Source organism: Micropterus salmoides, unplaced genomic scaffold, assembly GCF_014851395.1.
Source record: "Micropterus salmoides isolate LMB-PRFRI ecotype aquatic unplaced genomic scaffold, ASM1485139v1 Ms_hic_scaffold_14, whole genome shotgun sequence".
Classification (NCBI taxonomy): Eukaryota; Metazoa; Chordata; class Actinopteri; order Centrarchiformes; family Centrarchidae; genus Micropterus; species Micropterus salmoides.
Window position 1 is genome coordinate 14,155,351 of NW_024040485.1, and position 23,926 is coordinate 14,179,276.

Below are 23,926 nucleotides of genomic sequence, written 5' to 3' on the forward strand. Positions count from 1 at the left end.
TTGTGTCTCCAGAAAGTTAACCAAGATCTAAACAAAGGGAAATCAATGACCCACCCCCATTAATCACTCAAAGCCAGCTACTTGTGCTGAAGAAACTTACTTCATAATCAATTTCTTTGTTTTGCTCGAAGGGCATTTGCATTTTAGTTCATGTCAGCAAGCTTCCTGTATCTGGCGCAATCAAAAATGGCAAGCCATCCACATTAATGGAGTTTTTGCTATTTATTCAAGTGCATATCTCTGAATACTCAAGATGATTTTAGCTTATTATGCAAACTACCCTACAAATATTTTAAAGACAGGGGAAAAAATTATTTTGAGTGGCAGACTTAACTTTTGCGATGCTTCTCATTCTTCCAATGTCACAGTTAAAACAAATCTGTATGTTACATCATCTAACACATTTTTTCTTTTAGTTTTAATGACTAAAAAACAACCAATATCTGTTCCTTAGAATCTTGCAATTGGGAACCCACAGCACTTCTGAGACCAGACAGAAATGCCTCCTGTTAGTTGTGTCTAGACATACTATTACGGCCACCAAGGTCATTATCAAAGCATGCATTAAACACACCTGTTACCATTGTTTAGATGCTCGTTTTTGGCTGAACATCCAAGCTCCTATCTGGCCATTTATAGGCGTGTCTGCTTCATTGTCTGCTCGCCTGAGTAGAAAAGATGGGCAGGGACCCCCAAAGACGCCCAGATCAGGATCTAACCTCTCAATGACACAACACAATGAGTCCACGGCCTATGGTCCACAAAGGCCACACATCGACTGACCAGTCATGCATTGATTTCTTGGATGTAAGTAATCAGATCTTCTCATATGAGGGCAGTAAATGTAAGGCATGATGCTTTTAGTTCTTACTGATAAGGTGAATCATTTAAGCATGCAGTTATATAGATAATTACAAAATGTAACCATGTTAATTGAATATCTTTCTATGTGCATGTGGTTTTAGGAATTACTGGTGAATGTTTATGCACACAATGTTCAGACTTAATTGTTATATTCTTTCACACCACAAAAGTTGAAGTGTGGTCACCTGTCACATCTAGTAAAACTGAATCTTTGGTCAGTTAATCGCACTAAGATTGGATTTAGGAATTGCAAGTATACTTTCCATACATGCAATATACAGCCTTAATTGTGATTTTAACACCACAGGTCCATGTTTGGACACCTATCACATCTAGTATAACTGTATTTTGGGCAACTTAGTTATTTTATTAGTTTTTTAAGACTACCTGTGTATGTTATACTTCATTAGAGGAAGATTTAGTGAGTTTGCAAAACAAACTAAAATATAACAGAGCCATATCCAAATGCATCAGTTCAAGGCAGAGATAGAAAACTTCCTATATTTGCCCATAAAACATTTGAAATGTTATTGAAGTGTCTTCAAAGGACACTGAATAAACATATTGTAAGGTTGCCCACGGTCACACACACAAATCGCCCCGAAGGGGATTGCTGGGAAGTAATCTAATCATTTCTTTTAACTGAGACACAGTGACATGCAGTGTAGATAATGATCCCCATGAAAAATATACTGTATTTTCAAAAGAATATCCCCTGTCTGCTGACATTAACATAAAGATAGTTATACATCCTGGAGCCATATCAACAACATGTACTTATGTTTGGTTCCTTGTATTTGCATATGCAAATACATTTTTTAAATTTTTAATTCAGTCCTTTTATGTGACTTTCAGTGATGAACAAGCGGCATCAAGTGGTTGCACAATGAGGTTTCAGTACCACCAAGAAGAAACATTGGTGTCATTTTCGACCAAGCTTAAAGCATTATAGCTGAAATTAACCACAGTTTAATATAGATTTTTGCACGTCTATCATATTCAGTGGCACAGTGTGAATATGCATTGTTGTTTGGATGTACGGGCTGCCATGTGAAATTAGTCGCATTGCTTTGTTGAAATTACAGGGTGGGGTGTTGAATGAGGGTTTGTTGAAGTTATACTGCTGACATTTTGATCCTGCAGTGCATTAGAAGAATTCAGTTAAACATATTTGTGTAGGTTTCACAGGAGGAAGGTATAGTGTTCAAAACAACAGGGTGCTGTGACCCTTCACTTTGCTTACATAATTTGCAGCAGAATGCAAAAAGCTTTTAGACACAGATGTGACCCATTGTAATACCCTTCTAAACGCAATCAAACACTTTCTACAAATATGAGCAGGACTTTTTAAACGTGAACCCTTGTTTGACATGTAATTTTGTCCAACCCACTCCTCTTTCATTTCTCCATCAGCTCTCTCCAGTTATGCCCACATTTTCAGTTGATGAAATAGCTTGACAAAACACTAGTTTATGTTCTATGCCTGCTCTGACCGATGTCTCTCTCTCTCTCTCTCTCTCTCTTTTTTTTTTAGAGATTTGAACAGATGTTAGGGCCAAAAGAAAATGTTACATTTTGTAATGGCAGTGCAGTGTAGTCTTCAATATGTTGCTCTCTCGCAATTTGTCAAGATTGCTTTACATGAGTTGATTCTTTTTGTGTTTTCTCCCAGAAATACTGATGTCTAGCTCGGGACATGAAATAATCATCCTTAGAACAAGCTTGTTGTGTCCTCGCAGAGAGATTGTCTGCATCAGCAAACAAAGAATATGTTATTGGATAAGATGCTTAGATAGATGAATCTTTACTTTCATATGTTTTTATGAATATCCGGCACAAATGGTGAAAAGAGGGGGGAAACAGAGCAGGTCTACTCTCTTTGTATGTCTCTTTCACAGTGTACCATGAATTGGCTCTTGAAGACAGTTAGAAATTAGACTTTCAAATGAGGCATTAAACAAGGTGATGATCAACTGCCAAACCTTAAGTAATGATATTCTCCATCCTCAAGTCCCCAGCCTTGCATAACCAAATGCACAAATCACAGAAAAAAGAACTGAAAATACATTATTATTACATATTGTGTTCACACGTCAGTCCCCGGGGACAGAGGGGGGGCATCACCGACAGATAAGCATGTTTGGGTGGCCCCTACCATCAGCTGGGAAGGGGCTACGCTACTCTTGAGGGGGGCCCCCTCTTGGGTATCACTTATTTTAAATCCTGAGCCACACCATCCCACCCCCCTCTTTTGCCCCGCTCGCCCCAGGCTCCACCCAGAAGTGTGGTTGCCTTTGTCATTGTAATCTGGCCCTGTTTGCTAAACGCTTCCACTGTTTACTCTCTGCTATGGGGGCTTGTATGAACAGGAGTCAGCAGGACGCAGGGTGACATCACTTTGGCTGGGGGGGGTGTTGTGTTTGAAAAGCTGCATTGGTGATTTCTCAGGGCCCCTTTCTTCTTTTATTCTTCCCTGTCTCTATCCAGGCCTGTCGAACGCATGAGCTAACTCAGGAGGCTAACACGGCCTACAGGGAGGAATTACACCTAATTACTTGAATAACTGCTAGGCAGCAGCCTTCCGTAGTCACCAAAAATCATTTCCAGGTCTCTGCCTTTTACTGATAGCCAGACTTCTGGTGACAGAAAACCTCGGACAAAGCTTTTACATTCAAATGGTCCAGGAGAAATGAAACAGACTGACAGGTACAAACATTAAAAAGGGGGGGAAATGAAATTAACAGACAAGGATTTCATATCATCTATTTTCGTTGTTGCCGTAGCGATAAAGTCGCAGACATTGAAACTGGTCTGTTGAGCCATTGTTATCATCCCTGGCCATCTGCTGCTGAGGAGTGACATTCCCTCTCATTTGCATGATGAGTGATGTATGAGGAGCTTGGGAGGGCATATGCCTCGGTCTTATGACAAAGCAAGTGAAAGTTTTTTGTTTTTTTTAAACACATAGAATAAGGATCGATATATGAATAAGGCTGGGTGAAGGAGTTAAAAAAAGGAATAAATTACCTGTGAGTGTGTACGTGTGTAAATGTGTGTGTTTGCCTGCATGTATGTTGCATCTTCACTAAGCGCACACAAAATCTGTGGTGTCTATGCATGTGTCTGTGTGCGAGTGTACGCGCGCATGAGTAGAGGCTAGTGCGCGCATCTGCCTTCTTGTGTGCCTGTTTGTGTGTTTTGCGGATGTGGGAGTAGAGCGAGGAGGGGGGTTGGTGGCTGTTGATGTGCAAATGTGCATCATGTTGAAGGGCTGTGAATGGGGAGGTGTGACGTAAAAAGGGACCCGAACGCAGGTGCTTATCTCGAGGCTGTCAAAGGCACAGTATGTCATATTCCTGGGGACTACCTTTCAAAGCCACAGCACCAGCTCAGCTATCAAGAGACTGGGAGAAAATCAAACTTTTTGGATCACAGCGCTAGGTTGGTGTCAAAGTTCTTTTTATTGAATGTACTGTCAGTTTGGTCAGCATTTATCATCACTGATACTCTGTATCGCATTTGTGAACGACAAGCCTTTTAGCTCAAGCTGTTAGATGCTGTCATATGAAATCTAAAACAGGAGCTGAAACGGACAAGTGCTAGAAACTTATTCAGATTTGCACCGAGATTTACAGCTAAAGTGCTCCGTGGATTTTGCGAGATTATGTAAAATAGATTTTTGCCGGCAGTTGTTTTGAACTGTGTCAGGAAGTATGTAGGAAATATTGCACTGGTGATGAACATTGTTTGCTTGATACAAATCAGTGTTCTTAAAATCTTTGCTGGAAAGCGAGCCTAGCTTCTGTCCAGGTTTCAGACAGTTTCAGAGGAGATTAAATGGCTCAAACTGTTTTTTGAGAGGCATGACCTATTTTTGATCATCCAGATAGCATGAGATACTGTCTACCTAGATTAAATTCACAGCATTTGTGTGGAGTATAAGCTTGTCTTAGAAGAACACATGTTCATATTGTGTGCAGAGACAAAGCATTGTCAGGTTGCCTGTGGCTTTGACAGTGACAGCTGTACATACAAGACCACTGAGCCTAATGCACTTAAACATTTACTCTGTGTTCCAGTAACATATTTGAACAGTCAGTGAAGTATTTTAAAGCATCCTGTTGTGGCTTTCTGTACTTTACATTTAAGTCTTTGTTTATTAACTATATGCTAATACTGAGTTCAGTTTGACAGTATAATTGTCTACAAATCAGCTTTTGTCTTGTAATTTGTGGGCACAAATTCAGCAGGGCCACAAAATTATATTCTGTTCGGAATATTTGTAATTATTTGCGTTGTAACTGAGTCAAAGTTTTAAAATTATAGGCTAATGCTGAATGTAGTGTGATCGATACACAGTCTAAAATTGTGAACTTTTGTGTTATATGCAAGTCTTAGCTTTGAACAAGTTCAGAGGAGCCATAGCACTTGACAGTCTCCAGAGCAACTATTGATTTAGGAGGACAGATACTGGTTAGAAAAGTTCATCATTTACTTGTAACTTGCGGCACACTAATGGCTCAGAATCACCTTGATGACCCACCTTTAAGTTGATCACTGTTTTAAACAAGTGCAGAGATCAGGTCTATGTTAGAGGATACATTTACAGGCCATATTATTATGTTAACTTCAATGTCTCCTTAGATTTTGCTCTGTATTCTTTTGATCAACAGAGAATAAACAATACAACCTATAGAGTCAACGATGTAAACCAACAACATCTGCTTATCTATTGCCATGTCTTTCAGAGACATTTTACTCTGTGATTGAGATGTTAAATAATTTTTCGGTTTGGAGAATTTCAGTGGAAAATTTTGAACGTTTTCAGTGGCAAAATAAATTGAAATGCCACTTGTCATTCTGCCTGTTAGCATCCATTTAATCATAACTCCATCAGCTTATTTGAGTCAGCTCGCATCTCCCAACAAACAAGAAAAGAGCAACAAAGGACACTGGGTAACACAGCAAAGTCACATCTCGATAATCCTTTGAGAAGTTTGGCAAGTTATTTAGAGACGATGACATATGAAGACAGGACCTGCAAGCGAGGTAATAAAGTTACACCTCTAGTCTTTGTTTTAATTACAAAAGCAGCACAGGCTATAGCAGGGATGTGTGGTAAAGCAGTGATAAGTAAGAGGTATTATTCCTCTCTGCTCCCCACCCTCCACCTCAAAGCAGGATGTAAGTTGCTACACAACACATAATTGCAACCTCTGTTCACCTCCAGGAACTGTCCATGGTACCTACTGCTCAACAGAACTGCAAACTTATTCACATAGTTTGCATTGCACAGTTAACTTCTGTGGTGGGTAAAAGTTTTTCACCTGTTTCCATCAATTTTGCAAAGAAATAAAAATAAAAAGTTATTCAGGCTTTGGGATCTTTTGATTTCTAACAGCTTGTTTTAATTCAAAGTCAGTTGCCGTCGGGTGCACATAATGTAAACGACAAAATCACACCAAAAAGCTCACCATACATGTCAGTCTGATACTTATTGTGTTACCTGTTTTTTTACCCTACTCAAACTTCAGTTGGTTAATCCAGGAAAATGAATTATGTGGATTTAATTCAACAAGGTCTCAGAAATGATCCATCTGCTGTTGAGCAGCTGGTGAAAGGATAAATGTAATTAATTACTTAACTTTTGAACAGTATTACAGAACAACAGTGCTGTTTGTGTGTCCTATTGGAAAATGTAAAGCAACAGTGTGATATATACCTTTCATATGTAATTTTAATCTCTTTAGTTCTCAGTAACATGTTATATTTTTAACAGTCTGTCTATGTAGCCTCTAATATTGTTTAAAATTGGTCTTGTGTAAATGTACAATCCATATATTTTCAGGAATGTGTCAAACTGGCAATATATAATACTTTGAAATATTATTAGTAATATTGCATAAATTAGAGTTCAGTAATAGTAAAATAGTATAATATATAATTTAGTGTGCATAACATTAATCCTCATTATATAAATTATATAGGCTTACACCGTAATTTTAACAATTCTTTCTGGTTGCTTTAGAGGTGGACTCTAACTAGATATTTAAAAAAAAACAATAAAACTAGGCAATACTTATTAGAACATTTTGAAAATCTTAATAAAATGTTAGTTATGTATAATGGCGTTGTATTTTCTAGCTTGGTTCTACATTACAGTAAAATGATCTAAAATCTTAACAAGGATGAACCAGGTGGGATTTTCCTAAAAAGATAATTAAATAAAACAGAAAAAAACCTTTCCATGAATGTACTTATATTTGCTTGACAGGGCAAGACTATGAAATGTTTCCAATTAATATTACATGGGATTTATTTCCGCCTTTCTGTTTTTAAAAATATATTTCAGAATTTACCTTGATTGTAATGTACCTCATTGGCTGTGGTTTTGTTTGTTGGCCTAACTATAAAGGATCTGCTTATACCCTTGTGGGTTGGGAAGAATTAGGATTTATGAATTTATTTCCTCTGTTGTATTGTTTAAACAGCTTTGGTTTAGTTTTGATCCCTTCCTCTTGCCTTTGAGGCTGTTCCACGGTGTCAGCTGTTGACTGATAGTAAGAGAACTGCCTCACAGTGTGAATGAAAGAAAACTAGCGGTTGGTAAACACTGATAAGGGATAAATAGAAAGCGGTCAGGCAGAGATAGTTCTGTGGGAGCCCAGATTGTGTGCGGTCTGTTAAAATGAGATTCTGAGCCTGTCCTTTTTATTCTTCCTCCCCTCCCCTCCCCTGTGCGGCGTTTGTCTGGAAAATCTCCAGTGACCCGGCTCGGCAGTCCCAGGCTGCAGTATTCTCTTTTTGTATTTGTTTTGTTTTCTAACAAGGGTCAAGTTGGCCAATAGACATGTCCCTGATGCTTATAGACAGCTGTCATGACTTCAAGTACTTACAACAGTTACATTTTAAAATGGATTCAAGGTTCTGCACCAACAAGCACTGCAGCAAGAGATTTGCTTAAAAAAAACTAAATTATTTTGAAACAACCTGTTTTTTACGTGTTTATAAGCTATAATCATATAATTTAGCTTTGAAATCCCAGTAGCAGCACTTCTGAACATCCGTCCATCTATTCTTATATTACCCATTACATATGTGCTCAAAGAATCATTCTCAAGTCAAGACTACATGTATATATCAACCTGTTATATTAATTACAGTCACATAATTATAAGTTTACACTCGTTTCACTATTTACCCTGAGGAGTATAAATCTAATTTCTCAATGGAAATTACTGTAAATGACTGTCTTATTCAATTATTTTTAGCAGCAAGCAGCCTGTTCTTTCTAGTAGTCATTGATTTTTTTTTCCTGGGGTGAATCCATCTTTTATGTGATTAAAAAGACCTTCAGAGGTCTTACCTTGAGGATCACCATGTGGTTTATTTACACAGAAAATAATTCAGCCCATTGTAGCCCAGCAGCTAATGAGATTGGTTGTTAAGTGAATGACACAAAGGCTACAAAAAAAAGAAAAGAAAAGAAAAAAAGCTTAGCGTTTCGGGTGAATATCACAGTGTCCCTGCACACACACACAGACACACACATGCACCGACCAAACACACTCTCTTCAGCAGCGAGACTCTGGACTACCCTGTACCCCACCTCGATATCATTCTGCTCCGTCTCCTCCCCGACGTCACTATGAGATGCAAAACAAAGGCTAAAAGGGGCATGGTAAGTCAAGCTCGCGATTCTGCCCTGTCGGACATGTTAACATGAGTGCATTTAGATGTAGGAGACAAGTGATTCTGTTTGTCTGTGTAAGGATGTGCTGTGCTGTGTACTGTAAGCCTCAGGCTCAGATAAGTAGCTTCATGGAAGGGTCAGTAACAGTGATGTTACTGATGATGATCACCACAATTTACTTCCTCCATGCTTAACTTCTGAATCGCTGCTAAAACTTTCTTTCTGTAAGCCACTTTCTTGTACTTGAACTTGAACTTTATGTCAGATTGTTCCAGAGCTGTGACTTGGTTTTTATTTACAAAAGTACAAAGGTTTATTTTCGTGTCTATGCCTGTATTTGTTAATGGTTAAGGGTTAGTCAGAGGTGTGTTTATTGTTGTAGATCCTTGAGTAAAGCTTGACCCAGGATTTGTCTAAAAAGCACTGAAATGCATAATAGAGCAAAGCATGGCAGCATAAGAGAGGGTCTTGTTAAGCACCCAGACTCACTTTGTATCGATTGCTGAACTGTTTAGATACTCACTCAAAAGTGAATGGATTAGACATATTTTGAACACTGTGCAGATGTCTTGTACCTTCCCTCAGACTTATCTTTCTGATCTCTGAATAGTAGCGCTGAAACATCATTAGTGATTGCTGTTATACAAAAATGCAAAAGTGCATTAGCTTATCATGCTCCACTTTCAGGCTGGAAAGTGGGTTAAAGTCCATCGCGTATATTAAACCCTGGACTTAAGTCAAATTTACATTTTGTTAAAGATTACTCCTTTTATTGATGCATATAATCATATTCATGGACCATCTGCTGATTTGGCAAGCATGGATCAAACTCACAAAACAGCCCTGCTAACCTTTTAAGTACAAAATAGTCTGGCTTAACTCTAGCCCAGAAGTGTGTGCGTATGTGTGTGTGTGTGTGTGAGTGTGAGAGATTGTATGGATATTAGATAATACTTAATTTAGATCCTCCAGGCTGCTCGTGCCATATTTTATTTTATCATGATCGCTTTGGTAGCAGACCAGGGCTTGTGTTTGAACAACTGAGCAAATAATGTTCGTCTGACAATAAGCAAAGCAAAATCTTGGTATAAGGAATCTGATTAAACTCTTGACCACAGTGTACAGCTCTGAGTTTATATCTGTCACCATGGTTACATGGATTTCACAGTGCAGCATTGCACACTTCCACCTGGTTGTGAACGGCTATACGGGCCTCACCTCTTGAGTATAATAAAACGCTGCTTAAGGCTCTTCTAGTTATTCTGATAACTGATTTAGTTTTAAACTATCTCCCAGTGTGTGTTTCACAGAAATAGAAATTCACCATTGGGCATCCTTACTGCATGAAATACTTATGTTCGACTCATTCCAAACAAAGCTTACGCAGATTGAGAATTCATATGCCAGAGGTAAATCCGAGTTAACACGGATTTATACTGGCATGAGTTAAAGGACTAGAGTTTGTAATCCAGGTGGCCAAGGGATTTTACCATACAGTGGCAAAAATCACTTAAAACTCCCCCAACATCCTAAGCCACTGAGCTCAGTAAGCAGACAGATTGTTCAGAATTGATGACAGCACAACTATATCAGAGCTGGACTCTGTGTTTGTGCATGTGTGCATGTATGTATGTGTATCCTCATGTTTGTGCGTATGCCTGTGTTTGTGTGTGCGCATATGTGAACATGTCTGCTTCCTATATATACTCAATTAGTACTAAAAGGGGCTGTTTAGAATAAGACCTTGACAGATTGGTATTATTTTTCTTCACCAGGATAGGGGAGGTGTACTGGGAATACTGTCTTCTATCTGCATAAATATCAGTAGCATGAATAGAAAGGAAAGCTACCTCTATTTCAATGGCCTTTCAGTGATTAGTAAAGTGATCAAAGTCGCAATAATATTATAATAATTGATGTTTTAATAGTCTTTTGCTTGATCGCCATACCCAGTACATTAGAAATACTGGAAGATAAACAAAGGTGCATCTCTGTATGGGTTAGCATGTGTGTCTGTGTGTGTGTGTGTATGTGTGTGTGAACGTGCGCACTCGTGTGCACATGTGTGTGGAGGACAGAGGAGCAGAGATAGAGTGGAGTTGTTTAATGACAGGAACAGCTGACTCATTTAGAGAGAGCAGTGAAAGGTAATTAACCCTGGGAAAACTACAGCTGCCATGCGAGCTGTTCACTTCAGCGCAATCTGATTAGGAATCACTGCTCGAGTCCCTGACTCCTTTCAGACACTGTGTGTTCGAGGTAAACTTTTCCCTTTGCCCCGGAGAGCCACTGAGCACTGGAGACCTGCCTTTTGTGACGGGGGGATTAGCTGGAACGGTTACTACGTTTCTCCAAATTGCAGACCACCTGGTAGCATTCATGCAACCTCCTCCATGAAAGGGCCTCCTTGGGCCGGAACAATGAGCAGGATTACTCTGCTCATTGTTACACCGGGGCTGGAACTTCTTTTTCCCCAAACACCTGTCCCCAAATTAGACAGGTTTGAAAAACCATGTTCATAACAGAATTCAAAGATTCAAACTAACATGAGAGTGGTTTGGCAGACTGGAGACTTGCCAATGGATGAATTGTCTGCCACTCCATTTATTATCCTATTGATTCATAGTGTAGAGCAAGAAGATACTAATTTTATTTGTCTCAATATTTTGGTGTTCTTAATTGGATTGAAATTCACAAATAAAATAGCATATCATCTAGGCCCCTTTCATACGATAAGGGAACTAAAAGCACCAGAAATTTGGTCAAAAACAGAAATTGGCTCTTTGATGTCAGAAGAAACAATCTGGACTTGGTGCCTCTGTGTGGTCCGGCTCCAGATGAACTCAATTTAGAGGGAAGGCTTTGGGATGACTTTGGAAAACGATTACAAGATTCATAAATCACCTCGGCAAAGGTGTCACCATCTGACTCTTTTATGGGACGCTTGCTAACTCCGTCCAATAACAAGTTTCCCCTGTAGTTATGCCATCATAACAAATCATTGAAGCGATAGTGGCTAGCCAGGCTCCTAATTGTCTGTTAAGAATTCTGTGAGCTGTGTTCTTTTATTGAAGCATCTCTGTCTTGGAGAAGTGATAAGATGCCAATACGCTTCTCTATAAAAGTACTCTTTGGCAAAAGGCACAAACACTTTGCTTGGCCGTCAGGGTAGCTGTGAGGCTGTTATATCTGAAATCGCAGTTGACTTCAAGATTTTTGACTGTGTCTGCATGAATCCAGAAACCTCTATCCAGGCAGAGGAATGCTCGTAAATTGCCGGCAGAATTTTTTTTTCAGATACAGCATTTTTTTTTCTTTTATTGGAAAGGCCATATAGAGACACAGCACAAATAAAAGCCGATAATTTAGATTATACTAAGTAGACTCATCTTAATATTTAAAGCATTCAATGGGTACACTTACTGTTCAGTATCTTATGTTCTTTGATTCAAATGAAAAATAATATATTTCCTTAACACTGCAGTCAAATGTTGTTTGTCTGTCAATTTTATTATGTAGGTTACCAATAATTAAACAATAATTATTGTAAAATTTAAAAAAAGGATTTTAGGACACGATTTAGACATAAATTAGACATCATAGACCTCCTTTGTCCCCTTGCCCCTCCTAAAATATATCAGCTATTATTCTAATGTCCAGCTGGTATTTAGGCATGGGGCGTCTGATGGCTCCCTGGCCACTTCACAAAAAAGACAAAAAAAAGAAAAGTTGTTTATCTAAATACTGAACAGAAGTTGATTTTAATCTCTGAGCAGAGTCTAATTTACTCACCTCAAATCAATTTGCATCTCAATGAAAAATGGCAAAAAAGCAATCGCTTGCTTTCTGTGTGCAATTTCACCTGCTTTCCACAGAATAGGTGTGAACACATTCCAAGCAGGTATACTCCTGCCAGCTCACCTTTTGCTTCAACTAGATTGGCTTTATGTTTTGCTGGTTCTCTGCACACCTCAAACCTCCTATAGGGTAAACATAAATTGTGATCAGTTCGCTATATCCTCAGACATTCATTACAAGGAAATATGAAAGTAAAAGGTGCTATCTCCTGCCGTTTGCTCTTTATTATACATAAACAGAAAACACTTAGCATGTAAAATTAATGTGAAAATTATTCCCGGGGTAAACTATAAACACAGAAGTTACCCCGCACATTTACCCTTTTTTTCTCCTTCCCCTAGATCAGAGTGTAATTGCCAGTAATCAGGTCTGTTTGCTGCTGATAAAACCACTCTGAATGCGAGGAACCCTCTTTGTGTGATGACTCAATTATGCCAGAAGTGGCTCATCAAACCTGGCCCATCAGCTGCTTTAATAAATAAGGAGGAAAACTTGCTGCAGGCGCATTATAATTCCATTCATTCCATAATTAAATCCATTCCAGTTTTAACCCTTCACTCAGTGTGCTTCTGGAAGAGGAAACAAAAACAAGGAGGGGGTGGGGGGTGAGTACACACCAGACAGTGACCTTGCACAGAGCACCCATCCATTCTCTATAATTCAAAATGATACTGTTGAAGAAAGGTTAAGAGAAAAAGGCTTGTGGAGAAAAGGATGAGAATCAGTTAAGATGTGGCTCCTGTTTTTTATATATGCATTGTTTCCACACACAGCCTTAGACAGTAATTATATTAAAAGAGTAATCTAATCATAACAGTTGGTTGGTTGAGTGTGCAGCACTGACATTTTGAAATCTTATTTTGTGTAATCTCATTCGCCTCTATCATCTCGCCTGTACCCCCTATCTAAAGGAAATGTAAATAATGTAATTAATTTTATGGTCTCCAGAATCTTACTTTGTTACTCTGGCCTGCTTTATTGGTTTCAAGATGAGGTATCAGCACAGTACCACTGAGTTTTTTTTTACTCCATCACAATAATGTCTGTGTTAATTACATGAGAGCGTCCCAAGTGCATGGATAAGCTGGGAACAAGGGGACACAAAGACTCAAGGTCAGTGATGAATATCCACAGCAGCTGCACGGTATTAATAAGGCATTATATGAAAATAATCATAATAGCATCACTTACAACAAAATGCGAGAGTGTGGTTAGAGTAATGTCAGGAGCGTTGGGGTGTTTTACAGATATTTCCTCTCCACCATCTCAGCTTGGATCGAGCCTTTTCTGATAATGGTGCGAGGCAATGGTTATTCATGATTGTTGGACTGGGAAGGTCTCTCTCTTTTTCTACCCCCAGTCGCAGCCCATTCTCTCCTCTGTGGTGGGAATGCTAGCAGATGGGGTTAGGGGGGAATGGGCTGGGCTCAAGGACAGCTAGCAGCCAGATTAACACATAGTAAAATCTCATAGACCCTAAGCATCAGGCTGCCTCCTTTCCCCCTGAGAAATCTGCCCTAGACGCAGGGAAACAGTCCTCTGAGAGGCATTATTTGTGATGGACTTGTGTGCGTACGTGTGTGCGTGAGGGCGGGGTGGGGTGAGGTGCATAAATATGATTCAGCAGATGACAAACCAGCTCAAATAGTAGTGAGTCTTTTTTTTCATATGCTAATGAAACTCAGTGAATAACCCGCCCTCACTCTCCCTCTTTTCCCCCCAGTTTTGTTTTTCGGGGGAAGCGCTCTGTGAGCTATAATTAAGAAGATGTTGTTTTTTTTTCAAAGCTAACAGAAATAAATAATTCCATAATAAGATCTGTGAAGTGAAGAGGCTTAATGTACTCATTGTGTTCATCCTTGTTTTCCCTCTTGGATGTTTTGTATTAATTAGAAGCAAGCAATTTGATCTCTGTCAAGCAATCAATTTGCATCGTATTCCTTATTCCATGTGAGGTATTAATATGCTCTTTCCACCTTTTTCTGACTGCATGTTCACATCCATGTCTCTAGATTATGAAAATGCAATAAATAAAACCTTCAGAAAGATGGTTTAGAGACATATAATTGATTTCCGTTGTGTAAAAAATAGTAACCAAGCTACAGATTTTTATGTGTGGCTGGTGTTTTTCTGTTCTAGATAATGAATTACATGATCACCTCCTGAGAGATAACAAGTGTGAAAGCATCAACCAGGGTGGACAGTGCGGATCTGGCATCTTATCCTCCAGAGTGCTCGAAAAACTACTATCAAAGGTAAATAATCTGAGACAGATATGGCTTAAATTCTACATACAAAGTGAAAATAACTTTTGTTAGGGACAAAAAGTCTCTAGGAATAATTGACTGTGTAACAGTGTTGTGGATAAGTAGCATGCTAAGTGATGGAGCGTCACTGCTCCTTTGACCACAGTGATCATAAGAGATAGTTTTTTACTTATGCAGAGCTGTGGGTGGCAGCATATAATATACACTTTAAAAGGTATTGCTGAGTCTGCTTTTTCTTAAGTGATGGCTGCCTATAGTTGTCAGGTTATCTCAGCTGGTTTTGTACCTGATAAAACTGTTTTTTCAAACTATAACAGAAAGTTTAGAGAGGACCAAACGTGTGTTTTAGCTATCATAACATTAAATCAGCATAATGGTCACTGTGATCAGTCACTCTTCTCAACTAAGTTTCTATAATATCTATGCAAGCGTGGATTTCCATATATAAACTATATAGAAATGAGTAGAACTGGAAAATACATGGATATGCAGTAAGATACAAGAGCCTATGTTCTGGAAAATGCTTAGCGGTGATGTAAAGTTAACATATTTTGCAGTAAAACATGCTAAAACACTGCTATCAACCTTAAACATTGTACTTAGTGGCTACATTTCTGTGTGTTGAATTTTGGAAAACTGCCCCTACACAATCCCACTTGTTTCTTTAAAAAATTTTATGCGAGTATTTGGTAACACAAAAGCATGCAGAGATAGCGGAAACAAAATTTAGATGGAAACACTACAACATGATATTATTTTATTTATTAAACTGAAAAACTGAACTTAAAAACACAAATTACTCCAGCAGTGTTCTGTATTTACACTTTTATTACATGGTTTATGCTGCAATAAGCCCATTTTTAAGTACACATCAATTTTTAATTCCACTGGTAATACTTTACTTATTACTTGCTATTTACCATTTCTAATCAGTATATACATATTGTATTAATGATTTTTAACACACTATGGTGTAGTTGAAAGCATTTAAGCATTTAAGTGTTTATTAATGCAGTCTTTGTCAACAATTATAATAATAAGACCAATTTTATATTAATACAACTTGGTTTTAGCATAATGTCATTCATTATATGTTTTTACATGAGCTTCTGCTTATGGGTGCCCACAGGAGAAGTAATAAACTCTTATATCGCCTTACAACTACATTAAAATGCGTTGTAAACCATTTATTAAATGCGTAGTATACGGCTTCTAAAGGCTTAATATGGGGGATTAAAGGAGTGTTGCCATTCCACTTTCATATATCCATGACCATCTTTCAACAGGTCGTATGGCAGATTCTTTCATTAATAATTAATATCGCACTCTGTATAAATGAATGATACGTTGGACCAAAATTATTGTCATGGAATAATAATGAAAAGGTAAAATATATAAAGTTCTCAGCCAGATTAGATGGCTTGGATTAGATGTAAAAGCTCCAATTTGACCCTGAATGTATCTATTTGTTCTGCTTCTGTAAACACCCAGCGTCACATGTTTGTCCATGTTGTTGCTATGCAAGGACTACCTGTTAGTACACCAGAGCATCTAAGGAGGCCTTCCTAGTTGTCGTCTTATTTGTCACTTCTTGTTATGTGAATTATATATAAAGTAGCCTGTGCTTAATAATAATTGTGTCAGAAATGCACGTGTGACGTACTTTAAAAGCAGTGCTAACTAAAGAAAGGTTTCAGTTTGCTTTCATTTGTTTCATACTCAAACTTACATAATATGTGAAATTGGATATGCAGCTCACGATAAAAAAAAAATAGGCCTATATAGTCAGACGTATAGTATGGCGTAATTTTGTTTGTTTGTTTTTTTAATTGTAGCATGCTTTACAAACATATTATTCCTAATTCATCCAGAAAGTATTTTTATAAATATAACAAGTTAAACGTTTAAAATGTTTTTAAAACATTAACATGAGAAGGGCACTTCTAAAATGTCAGCCAAAGGGGGGAAAAAACACCTTGGTTATAAATGTGTGAGTCATTGGTGATATTTCAGTACAGTGATAACATCATTTGAACTTTGATTAATGTCCATGTTCCAATCTCAGGTTGTAGGATGTAAAAGCAACATTTTGCCTTCAGAACAACAAATTTATACAAAATGTTGAAGTCTGTGTGGAAAAGTGTTACAAACTAATGAGGTACATTCGTTTTTACAGAATGTAATCTATAGTGTTTGGGAGTTGTTTGTCTCAATAGGCTGTAGTAATCAAAAGTAATGAACCTATTATGAGCAGGACCTCTGAGGGCCCGGCGTGGCATTAAGAGTGTGGCACATAAAAGGTTTATTAAAGGAAATTAAGGTCCATCACTGCCACACCTGCTCCCCTATTATAAATGTATGACAGGTCAGTGCCTTCAATCACAACAGCAAACGAGAGAGAGGAGTCATGTTTCCCATTACCAGGGAAAAGTAACAGCATATCCTATGACTCACAGATTTCACTGGCCTGTGACCACTATACGCCACCATCAGCCTGGAATAATTATGTTTAATAGGTTTTATTTGGGACCCACAAGCAACAGCCAGCGAGAGTGGATGGATTTTAGCAACTATTTTTGTCTAAACACACACAGTGAGGTGCTGTCTGTACTTTAATGTCATTATTTAGTGTCATTACATTTTTACTCACCTTTGAAACTTTTTTCTCTCCTAACATTATACTTTATGTGTTTGCATATTACTGATGTTTTAGGAGCGCTTTGTGATGTTGTCATTCACACAAATAGATTTTTAGGCTCACTGGCTCTGGTTGACTTACAAAAAAATCACAGATAATCTATAAAGTGTTTAAGCCTTTTTCCATTTCAAATAAAATAAATGAATAAAAAAATATAAATTAAATACATTCAAATCAAGCTCTTTAGTGGCTCATCTGTACATTGAATGTTTTATTTACAGATGGATTCTGACGGTGAGGAGCAAACCCTGATGACATATAACAGTAGCACAGGTGAGTACAGCTTTCAGTTTTAGCTCGCTTTTAACTGAAACGCACATGCATGCATGCACACACAAATATTCCACTTACCGGCATGGGTTAGGGGTATCAGTTCAACAATCCAACTTTATAACTGTCAATTTTATGTATTATCTTACCGGTCTGAAGAGCACTGCACTGCCATTTCATTATTCAGAGGGGAATAACTTCATTAAATTGAAACACTGGCTCAAATTAGTTAAGGAGTGTGTATATATTGTGTGATTGAAAACCTCTAGACTGGATATGTCATTATGCAAGTGTTCAGGGCCTCTGAGGCCCGCCTGCTCACGCTGGAGCTATTACTACATCTGGGGAAATTCATGAAAAGTGTTATTATTGGTTGTGCTTCATGGGAGTAGGGGCAGAACTTGTGAATGAGATTTACACAGGCCTCTGGGAAAACAGATTTACCCTTTTAGATCATGTTGTCAAAGCTGTCAAAGGATGAGCTACTGTTGGTCTCCCAGAGAATGAGCAGTCTGAATGAAAAGCTTTTCAGATCAATGAGGAGACCACTTCTCCATCCTTATGCTGCCCATACCTGATGGCATCGTAAAAGAGAACACAATCTATGGTAAAAGGCTGCATAAAGCAGTGTTAGCCCAGGTGGTGTCATCCCTAAAACATTATCTACAAAACAAATATTTACAGAACATTGTAAAAAATTTCATTAGCAGCAGCCCAAAAGTAGTGAGTTGCCTTGAACCTTTGATGAAGAATATGTCGACAGATGCTGTGCTACTGTAGTGGAAATGTAAACATGACTTTTATCTGTTCTTTTTTGGCCTTTATTTCACAGGGCTGGCCGACTGCATCACTGAGACTCACAGGTGAAATTTTATGTTGTGAACACTAAGAATTTTCTCATCTTTTACATCTTAATGCCAAAAAGGAAGTATTTTCTTCCCAGTTCATAGATGTGACTCATTAAGCGGGTTCATAAAAAAAGTCTTAAATTTGAATAGTTGGACCTTTAAAATGAGCCAACTGAGGCCTTTATTGACCCTGCTGTGCCTTTTGTCCGTTCCTCTCTTCCCTCCAGCCCATATGGGTCCATGGCGAGGAAGAGGAGTGCTCAGGAAGGGGTGCAGGGTGCCCCCGTCAACAAGAGAAAGTCCCTGCTGATGAAGCCCCGCCACTACAGCCCCAGCGAGGCATGTGAAGAGGAGAGCGAGGACCTGGCACCGCCACAGGACAAAGAAGAGCTGAGGAACATTGACACTCCAGCAGGTAAACAGATGTCCTGTTGTTTTGTCTGTTTTGATGAACAATTGACGCTGAATTTTAAAATCCCATCTGTTGCATTCATATTTCCCTCCCTCTGCCATCAGCCAGCAGCCGCAATCATTGTGCAGTGAAAGTGAAAGACTACACTGCTGGGTCCACATTAGTTGTGTCTCACGTCCACAAATTGAAGTTTTGACAGCTGATCTGCCATGATATTTCTGGCGTGGCTTTACCCTCTTTTGATGAGGCCAGATTTCAGACCCCTCATCTGTCTTTCTTCAATAGCCAGTCCAAACCCATTGAATCCATAGAATGAAACACTGAATGGGGGAGTGCACCAATTAACTTTGATTTAAATTAAACTACAAAATTTTTATTGAAGTTGCCTATTGAGGTGTCAACATTGCTTGGCTGATGTTTTGCTGTTTTATTTTTACAAAGACTTTACTAAACCACGGGAACATTTCATCATCAACAGTTTAAAAATGTTTATCTTCACTTATGCCACTGTCCTTTTCAGGAGCGAAAATGTTTTCTTTTTAACTAATGAATTGAATTTTGTACATTTTGGCAACAATGCTCGTGGTGTACATGTGCATTCTCGCCCACTATAATCTGCACTGATTTGGTATATTTTTAACGATGTAACTAAGCAACAAACGTAATTGTCCCTTTCAAAAGCTTTTGTTAGGCCCTCTAACACAGTCTAATACATAATTAGGCATAATGTCTACAGCTCATTATAGTACACATGTGTGTAGTTAAATGGACCAGGAGAGTAGCTCACTGAATTGTGTGGATTCATTGGAAATGGAATTTATTTGTTTCCTGGGTTCATATTACATTACAATTATCTAAGTAATTTACTGTGCATCATCAGTTTTTCCTTTTGTTGTTGTGTATTCTAGATACTTTTTCTTTTGATCATCCAACATTGATTGACTGCTGTATATTTTCCTTTTTTGAACCTGATATTCAGTGGACGCAGCTTTTTGTTAAGCATTTTTGATAAACAATTTCAGAACATATTTTGCTGTTATTGTCAGATTTGGGGGCTATTGTCTGTGGAAAAACAAAAATTGGAAAAGTAGACTGGAGGCAGTGAGAATTTTTGCAGTAGGAAACTGGTCATATCTGCATTTTAACAAAAAGGGAGAAAAATAAGCCTCTCGTTTGGTCGAGCCACACTGCGTTCAACTCCAGCCAACTGCAGCCCTGCTGCAGAGTGCTGGTAATGGCTATTCTGGAGTACAAACTGTTCACCTGTTCCAACACACAAACCACCGGAGGGATCCAAGTTTTTTTCCTCCATCTCTTTCTTTTTTTTCACTGCACTTCTGTGTCTCTCTGTGTGTGTGTGTGTGTGTGTGTGTGTGTGTGTGTGTGTGTGTGTGTGTATACGTCTGTGTGCTTGTCTGACTGTATGCGGCTGTGTCAGGCCGGGGAGTCCATCTGGATGAAAAACAAAACCCTCGTTGCTCGGCTCATAAATGTAAATACGTGCAACTGGCTTTACTTTTTCATTCAACAGGGTTTGTCTTTAGACATCTCTTTTTAAATATTTTTACAGCAGGGAACTGATACTAACAGGTTGTAATGTTGCCGGACTAAAATGCATATGAAACCAGACATGTCAAATTCCACTGTAGTTTATAATCATATAAAATCATATATTTACAAAAACAGTTTGTCATTTTATTAGTGCCACATAATTTATGTTAAAGCTCTTTTGGTGAGGATTACGTTTTTGTGCTGCTCCCATTAATAAGTCATAGCTGTCTGTCTGATAATGCCTGTATCTGTATCATGCTCAACAGTGTGTGATGTGATTCTCAGAATCCATCTCTGTCTATCTTCTCAACCTATCGGATCCCACTTTAGGTTCAGTCTCTGGTGTCTAGCCACTTAAGAGGATATAGGCCCACAGTCCAGCCTACTGAAAGTAAAAACCCTTACAGTGCAAAGAGCCTTAATAGAGCATAAGTTTGAATGGTTTTGGAGGATCAAGAGAGATTTTGTTGAATCAATCCAGATGATAGCTTTCCATTGTTAATCAGTGACCATGACTTAATATAATCAGTGGTGTTAATAAAGTGTTGTTTCAAATGCATTTTGAGGGATAACCCTAACCCTCTTTGTCTGTTCCACTGATCAGACTTTCAGTGCGTAAGGCTTCGCACAATCTTTGTGGCTTTCTGTACATGTGACCAGGATTTCTGGATTTATGCTAAAAGATAGACAGCAAAAGGTCATGCAAATTAAATTATTGAGAGTGCTCAGCACATTCAGATGGAGAAAAGAGATTATACAAAATTAGTGTAAAATCCAAGAATAAATGTATATAGTTTATTAATCTGAAAATGGTGCTACATTTCTCATATATGCTGTCTTATCACAGACTTTTAAAACTCAAAAGCTGGGAATTCAGTGACTCATCTTTTAAAAAACTAATACATGACTTTATTAAAAAAATAATTTGACAAAACATTCAATTAAATCATCTACCAATCTTTTTTGCAGCATCTCGCATTTTAATGAGCTATTATGAGTTATTTCTACACTAAAATAATAAGCTTTAACTGAGAAAGACCCACATAACTACTTATTTTTAAAATATACAGTTTTGATGTTAGAAAAAAAACATTTGAACAAATGTTTCTTCTTTTAAACATTAAAATCACCCTGCTTTTCTACACACGGATAAACATGTTACTTTGCTCTTAATCCCGTGGCATTTATGATTTTCATTTAATCTTTAAGCTGTTTTTCAACCACAGTTTTTTGTTAAGATTCGACAAGTGAATTCAAAATAAAACTTCTTATTAAAATTAATATAGTTAGTTGGATTTTAAGCAATTTTGAGTCATGTTCACTAAGCAAGCCACTTATTTCTTAGCTGTTGTGCTTTATTCACATTTCTTGTAACATAAAATATTGTCAGTTTGTTGACTGAGGTGTATATTTGGAGTCTCCTTAACCCAAGTTCTGCCACACAGGCAGCAGCAGCTCACAGAGATTTCTCTCCTTTATTTTCATGTTTGTGGTTTCCTCCATCTGTGTTTTCAGGAGTCCTCTTCACTTTCCTTGTTCTCATCCCTAGAAACAACAATTATGTGTTTTTTTTATTCAAAGATGACAACGTGTTGCTGCTTAGCTTGCACTTACAAATACACATAACTAATTAAAAACTGATGTTCACTGTCCACCACACAGTAAATCCCTCCATAATCTTGTCCTAAATCTATATTGGGTTGTTGCTCCAATTGAAGACACAGAGGAAGAAGAAAACAATTGTGTTTCTCATCTCGAGGTTTCATGTTGCAACTAGCGAACAGAAGGGTCATGTTATCTAAAATATACTTGAATTGCTTTGAAATCTTGCAACCTTATGATTATCATTTCTGTTGCAACATGTGTTGTTATTAATCCACTAGAAGGTTATAAAAACATGTTTTTTCTCAAGATATTATTTGTAGAAAAGTAACACAAAATCTAAAACCTTTTAAAGGATTTGGAGAAGATTATCAAGGACATACAATTCTTATCCTGTATGTGACTGAGGGGTCACAAAAGAACATGTTTGGTCTGTCAAGTCTTGAAAACGCATAAAATAATAAGTGTTTCCTTGTTGTTTTAGACGGAAACTTGAGTGCAATCAATGGAGTTGCCAAGAGAAATGGCTGCCATGATGCAGCAGCAAAGTCCAGTGATTCTCTCGGATGGTCAGAAGTTACGTCAAATGACTCTCCACTGTGTGAGCCGGACATATCTGAACGTGTCATGGATGAAGATGATGAGGAGCTCCTTAATAATGAAGAAGAAGACCAAAGTCAAGACAGGATGAGCGGTGCATCATCGCCACAGAATCTTTACCAAGACATGAGCGAGGCTGAGTGGGAGCCACTGCCTCTGTCTGCCAAGGTGAATGGCTCAGGCTGCAGTCCCTCCAGAGCCTCTGAAGACCTTTTAGGCAGGAACGACCACACGAGAGAAGAGCCACACTCAGAATTAGGTAGTCTGATGGGCAGAGCGAGTATTTTTCAGGTTGAGGCTCTAAGATACAGGCCGCTCCCCCCAGAGGAGGACAGTGAAGGGGAGGCAGAGGCAGACTCAGAGAGGCCCCCTCGACTTGATGGCTGGCCTATGGGCCTCCATGAGAGAGGCCTGGAAATGAACCGAGGGAGGGTGAACCTCAGCCTGTTGGAGCAGGCCATAGCTCTGCAGACAGAGCAAAGACAGGTACTACACCATGCCTACAGGGAGATGGACCGGTTCCTCATGGAGCAGATGACCAATGAGAGAAGGCACCATAGGATGATGGACATGGACAGCAGACTCACCTATCATGGAGGAAAAGGTAACGATGTGGAGGGAACGACCAGTGAAGTAAAATGAAGCTGATCTAAAGATAAACACATTCTTAAGAATCAAAACTGTTCAGTTTGGGAACAAACAGTTTTCACAAATCAGATAGACCACATGTGATTTGGATGATCGGGCGCTCAAAAAAAAACATTAAAAGGAATAAAAGAAGCATACACAGGGGGGAATCAGAGGGAGGAAATCCTCTTAAGTACTAAAACATTTTGGCAACAAGTGAAGTAATAAATAAACAGACTAAAAAAGAAGAACAAAATTTTCTGATGGAATTGCTACTACTCAGAATATTGGATTTTGATAGGAATCAACTGGATATTTAACCATGACCATAAGTCTTAAATCCTCCTAAAGTACCTCTCATGTTTCCCTCTGATTCTTCAAATGACTGCAGCTAAATGTGTAATCCTAGATGTAATCTTTCGATGGATGGGCATTAAGAAGTGAATACTCTGTGTTGAACTGCAGCCTTAACTAAAATGACAGATTAATAGATGCATTATGTGGAAAAAGTGTCTGGCTTTGCATGATATTTCAATCTGTTGACCTATGTAGAATATGTATCCAGGAAAGTACATTATAGGTATATTTCACTTATTTCTGCATTTCTTGATAAAGACAAAGACAGAAGGGCTTTGA

The 23,926-nt window shown here is 38.3% G+C and overlaps 1 protein-coding gene across 2 annotated transcripts in view; it reads left to right on the forward strand.

The window, feature by feature from the left end:
- The first annotated feature begins 4,091 nt into the window (after positions 1-4,091).
- st18 (ST18 C2H2C-type zinc finger transcription factor) overlaps positions 4,092-23,926 on the forward strand; it is a 31,589-nt gene continuing 11,754 nt past the window's right edge. For both annotated transcript variants that reach the window (XM_038717838.1, XM_038717839.1), the window contains exons 1-6: positions 4,092-4,305; positions 14,555-14,670; positions 17,602-17,653; positions 18,483-18,513; positions 18,726-18,913; positions 22,548-23,267. In XM_038717838.1, the coding sequence (XP_038573766.1) occupies positions 17,602-17,653; positions 18,483-18,513; positions 18,726-18,913; positions 22,548-23,267 (991 nt within the window). In that variant the 5' untranslated portion in view covers positions 4,092-4,305; positions 14,555-14,670. The remainder of the gene's footprint in view (positions 4,306-14,554; positions 14,671-17,601; positions 17,654-18,482; positions 18,514-18,725; positions 18,914-22,547; positions 23,268-23,926) is intronic.